This window comes from Rhagoletis pomonella, unplaced genomic scaffold, assembly GCF_013731165.1.
Source record: "Rhagoletis pomonella isolate Grant_MI unplaced genomic scaffold, Rhpom_1.0 Rhpom_scaffold_01001, whole genome shotgun sequence".
NCBI classification, from domain to species: Eukaryota; Metazoa; Arthropoda; class Insecta; order Diptera; family Tephritidae; genus Rhagoletis; species Rhagoletis pomonella.
Window position 1 is genome coordinate 1 of NW_023459555.1, and position 5,064 is coordinate 5,064.

The 5,064-nt window shown below is 37.0% G+C and overlaps 2 protein-coding genes across 2 annotated transcripts; both read right to left on the minus strand.

Annotated features, from left to right (window-relative positions):
• Positions 1-105: 105 nt before the first annotated feature.
• On the minus strand, positions 106-1,736 carry LOC118751799. The gene is made up of 3 exons (XM_036486611.1): positions 1,053-1,736; positions 784-967; positions 106-724 (listed from the first exon to the last, which is right to left on the minus strand). The coding sequence occupies exons 1-3, from the start codon at positions 1,638-1,640 to the stop codon at positions 366-368; spliced, it is 1,131 nt and encodes a 376-aa protein (XP_036342504.1). The 5' UTR covers positions 1,641-1,736; the 3' UTR covers positions 106-365.
• Positions 1,737-2,431: 695 nt separating this feature from the next.
• On the minus strand, positions 2,432-4,210 carry LOC118751798 (translation initiation factor eIF-2B subunit gamma-like). The gene is made up of 7 exons (XM_036486610.1): positions 4,054-4,210; positions 3,851-3,998; positions 3,425-3,785; positions 3,219-3,365; positions 2,960-3,136; positions 2,678-2,904; positions 2,432-2,611 (listed from the first exon to the last, which is right to left on the minus strand). Exons 1-7 carry the CDS (start codon positions 4,208-4,210, stop codon positions 2,446-2,448), a joined length of 1,383 nt encoding a protein of 460 aa, XP_036342503.1. The 3' UTR covers positions 2,432-2,445.
• Between the last annotated feature and the right edge of the window lie 854 nt (positions 4,211-5,064).

The window sequence follows — 5,064 nt, forward strand, 5'->3', positions numbered from 1 at the left end:
GAGCTATTTAACCATTCTCGACCTCATTGTGCGTATGGTCAATGCTGCAACTGAAGTGCAGTTACAAGAATTTTTGAAAGAGAATAATGATGACAATCTGAAGAATCTACAGAGTGCGCTCAGCATTGAAGACAATGATCAACCTACACGATTATGCTACAGCAAAATACAGATTAGTCTAGAAAACATACACAAAAATTAAAATTTAAACATTTTTTTAATTGGAAACTTCGATTTTTTAGTGCCTGAAATGTATCCATATATGTAAGCGGATTGCAAGCTATTAATATACACACATACTAATATGTTTGTCAAGAAGCAACGCTGTAATGGAGAGTTCATAAGCATTTCCGATTACAAGTTATTCACTTGTTTGCGGATGTATTTAGTTGTTCTCGCAAAGATTCCATCCAGGACAATTTTCCCAGTTTAACTTCGCCACTACTGCTTACAATTAAAATACTTTGAGCATCTGCAGTTTTTGAATTACGAAATAAAGTATTGTTGTTGCCGATGCCATCTTGCAGATGCGATAGTGTATCATCTAATATCACGGCGCGGGATGTTACCTCAATGTTAGAATGTTCTTCAATGCGATCAGAAATATTTATAACGGCGTGTTCTATTTCTTTTGCTTTAACAACATTCTCCCCTGTCAATTCGGAAAGTTGCAGAGTTAATTTTCCACCATTGGCTCGCACCGTAAGATTACCATGTACTCCAGCTGGCAGAATAACATGCATTTAAAAAAATGTTTGCTAATAGGACCAACTGTTTACTCACTCATATTCAGTTCTCCTCCCTTATGCACGTCAACTTCCGTTTTTTTGTGAACATTTCTTAGCTGTAGGGAGCCGGAATTGGTTTCAAATTTCGACTCTTCCACGTAGCAAGAGCTCGTGGATATACTGCCCGCATCTGTCTTACAATTTAACTGATCACCCTGCAACTTGTCGAACGAAATATTCTGGGAAATAAATGTTTGAATCAGAAAATGGGAATACATATTTATTTACATCAAGTTCATTCATATTATGTATCTATGTACCTACCCCTAATTGTTTGGTTTCCACTTTAGTTATTTTTCCTAAGAGCATACCTTTGCATGTGATATTTCCAGCAGCGCTATCTAATGTCACATTATCGGCTCGAATTTCCTTGGTTTCTATGTTTTTTTGAGCTCGCACCGTTACCTCCGAGCTGAAGATATTCTGCACTTTTACACTATCGCTGGCCTCAACATTGAGATCGGATCGAATAGGCACCTCCAGGTTACAATAAAAATCTGAAGTGTCCCCTAACTTCTTTACCACAATATTTACTAAACGTTCATCTTCACTGACATCCACTTGCATCGTCACCGGACAATTCCTGGCATGACCACCATGTAACTCTGCGATAAGCACATTTGCGTTCGGATATTCGACTACATCGGCAGATTTAACACGCAAATAAATATCGGTACGAATATTTATTCGCGGGAAAGGGTATATATAGCGCAAGGTTTCCTGATGCACTTGTTTGTCATTACCTGCTCCTGACAAAATGCTAGTCATCTTATTTTGTTTTACTGATTTCTTGGCATACAAGCGAATATTCGTGGTACGCAGTGCAGGCTGCAGCCGACGTAACAACAGCATTTCCCCTATTTGAAAACTTGGGTTTGAAAATCTGCCAAAGCACTTGACCGAAATTTCTCTGCAAAAAATAAATATGGAAATTGACGATCAGCTGCGAAGTAAATAAACAACGAAAAATTAGGAAAAATGAGGGAGAAGTTGAAGAATCAAACCAAAACAGAAAGAAAAATCCCATTGCCACATGTCGCACTCGATATCATGAACTCCATTTTGAAATAAAAGATACATACGCGCAAAAAAAATTAGAAAAAAGGTTTTTTCTTAACAGCGGTCGCCCTTCGGCAAGCAATGGCAAACCTCAGAGTGTATTTTCGCCATGAAAAACTGCTTCTCATTAAAATACAATCGGCATTGGGAGTCGGAGTAAAACTGAAGGTCCGTCCCTCCTCTTTGTTAACCTCCACAGATCGGAGAAGCTTGGCCAAACCTTTGACTTATGTGTAAGCGCCAATCAATTATTATTATTACATACAGCCCGCGACTTCAACGATTCGACCAGTTTTGACTCTTCATTCTGTTTTTTTATTGTTATTTTTTTTTTTTATAAAAGTATACCTAGCTCATTATCTATAGGTACAGAAATTAAAAAAAAATCTTCAAACTTATCACCACAACTCCAAAGATTTTAATTAGAACTTTTAGAAATATGTTTGGAACCGTAACTATAAAAGATCTCAGATCTTATTGTTCTAATACTTTGGCAATAATAAAAAAGAAATGGGCTGTAATTACATTTTTTTAAAAAATGCAACTTTCGTTTAACCACAAGAAAGTATACACGTAATTAATTTTTGTTTAATTATTTTTATTGTATATCAATCTCCATAAAACCATCCGCATTTGTTAAATGTTGATTTTCTTTTTTCGTACCTTCCTCCACAGCGAAACTTGGCCCGATCAAGCAGTTTTTCAGCACAGAGCCACGCTTAACCACAGCTCTACTGCCCACAATACAATTTTCAATGTTACAGCTAAATTGAAAGAAATAATTTTATCGTTATATGTAAATACACACAACTAACCGATGTTGTCCTCACCCTTCTTCAATAATAGCGCTAGTCATTATAATAGATTTGTTTATAATATTTTTCGGATTAATGGTGCAATTGGCACCAAAAACACTAAAGTTAAGCGAAGTTTTTTCGGACAATTTAGCACTGTCACCTACAGCGATTTCTTTCGTCTGTGTCGAATTCATAACTGCGTTCACTGAAACGAGTGCGTGGTCTTGTTCGTTGAAAAATTTTGGCCAAATATTGGAAATCTACGAAAAGTATACGATGAGTAAACATGTAATAGACTCTTTGAACATTATTTACCTTACGGTTAATCGCGAAAAAACTTAAAGTAGTATTTACACGTACGCCAATACTATCCTTTGGCGCTATAACTGCATAACAACGTATCACGTCGCCATTGTAGGGCTCTTTGATGCGAGAATCGTTAAACAATGTGGCTGTCTGTATGCGTTGCTCGAGTTGTGTGTTTGATGCATACTAAATTTTTTGAATATAAATAATTATGTATGCATGAGTAAAAACGTAAATCCGCTTATAAAGAATATAGAAACGTGCTTACATGAAAAATATCATTTTCGGGTTTTATGCTGATGCCCACTTCCGAGTGTATATCTGGTGCAGCGGCTGATGTACCTGATTTTTTGGACATTTGCTTTTTGATCAGATAAGGCAGAAATTCTCCTTTGAGGGTAGAGAAGTTTTCTTTCTGCATGGGAAATTAATACACGTAGGTTTATTAAAAAAACTCAAACTTATTGGTCTTACCTTAAGCAGAAAGTCTATTATCCACTTCTTCATAACATAAATGTGAGAATCTATTAATCGTGAGAAAATCGTCATTTTTCCATTCTTGCGCAATAGGTGAGCATTTATACTCATTACTTCTTCGAAATCGCTTGTCGATGCAAGGAAAAGCAAACGATTAGATTCCGGATGAATACCAATTAGATCACGTTCCGGTTTGTGCTTTGTCTTCGGACCAGGCAATTCTACATCTGATTCGAAACCACTTTTGAAGAGTAGTGCGGCGAGTGCAGCATCGTGTTGGCGAAATTTATTGATCAACGGATATAAACTAACATTCGAAACTATATCGCAAGATAATACCAAAAAGTCCGACTTAATTCTGGAAAATATACATACATACATAAACGTAAATCAAATCAGAAGCTAAATAATTTTACTATTTACTTATCATGTATGAGTCGCAAACTATCAGCGGTGCCTAAATCGCTATCGCTATCAATCGGCACGAAGTCAATCTTAATTTTCAGAGATGTACGTTCCAAGGCCTGTTGTATTTCAGAGCGCTCATTTTCTAATACCACAATAATCACATCTGCGAGTTTACGGAAAGTAAATAAACAAATTTCAATTAAATTTACAACTATTACCTTGAAAGTTATGCTGTTGCAACATATTTAAAGGATACCATAGCAGCGGATAGGGACCAATAGGCACCAGGCATTTCGGCGAGTCGGCCAGCACTTCTGGCAGGCGTGTACCGCGTCCAGCTGCCAACACTACAGCCTGAAATTCTTGCGTTACCATTGCAAATTATATGCTTTTTATTAACAATAAATAAAAGACATGCTAAATTGGCAAATTTCTAAAAGCACGCACACGCCACACGACATACACGAAATAGGATAAAAGAAAACTGTCAAAAAACTGCACTACCGGAAGTAGAAGGCGAGCGCCTAATTTTGCAATAGCGGCGAGTAGCAACAAGTTTTACAGGGTGGCACCAATGATGAATTATATACTCGACTGGGAGTAATTCGGCTTTTCCATGCTACCCGAATTACGTAGTTCAATACAAATTGACTACTGCTAGGGTGGGTGCATTATAAAAAAATTACTAGGTAAGACCATTGAGAAGAAGTCTGACGTTTGCCGGCAATATAATTTTAAAATTCAAAACTCAAACTCACACATACTTTCTCATTTTCAACTTCAAACAACAACAATTGTAAACAATTTTATTTTTTATTTTATATGAGTCCGGATAAAAATATTCAAATTTTTGTATCATGATATGATTTTAAAATGCTTGCAAACGTCAGAAAAAAATGATGGCCGACGAATGGAGAGAAGGATTTTATGCGACTTTTAAAGCTTAAACAGAAGGCTGCGTTGATCTGGATTAACTCGGACTTAATCCGGATCAACTGCAGTTAAAAAAATTATATTGGTTCAATTGTTGTAGTTGTTATAGCAGCAGTGCTCAAGCCCCCCCATGTTCTGTTATGAGTCATCATCTTCAGCGGCATCGATGGGCGCAATACAGAGCGTGTCGTGAATTGGAGGTGCATCTGAAGAGATGTTGGGTGTTGTGAGGACCTTGCCCACATGCGAGACACTACTAAGCCCCGCCAATTACGGTTCATCCATCAATCATTTTC

Coding starts and splice junctions, on each gene's coding strand:
- LOC118751798 (XM_036486610.1), bottom strand. CDS start 4,210: ATGGTAACGCAAGAATTTCAGGCTGTAGTGTTGGCAGCTGGACGCGGT. Junction 3,999..4,053: donor GCAACAGCATAACTTTCAAG/GTAATAGTTGTA, acceptor GTAAACTCGCAG/ATGTGATTATTGTGGTATTA. Junction 3,786..3,850: donor TTGCGACTCATACATGATAA/GTAAATAGTAAA, acceptor TATATTTTCCAG/AATTAAGTCGGACTTTTTGG.
- LOC118751799 (XM_036486611.1), bottom strand. CDS start 1,640: ATGCTGTTGTTACGTCGGCTGCAGCCTGCACTGCGTACCACGAATATT. Junction 968..1,052: donor TGGAAACCAAACAATTAGGG/GTAGGTACATAG, acceptor TTTATTTCCCAG/AATATTTCGTTCGACAAGTT. Junction 725..783: donor GGGAGGAGAACTGAATATGA/GTGAGTAAACAG, acceptor TTATTCTGCCAG/CTGGAGTACATGGTAATCTT.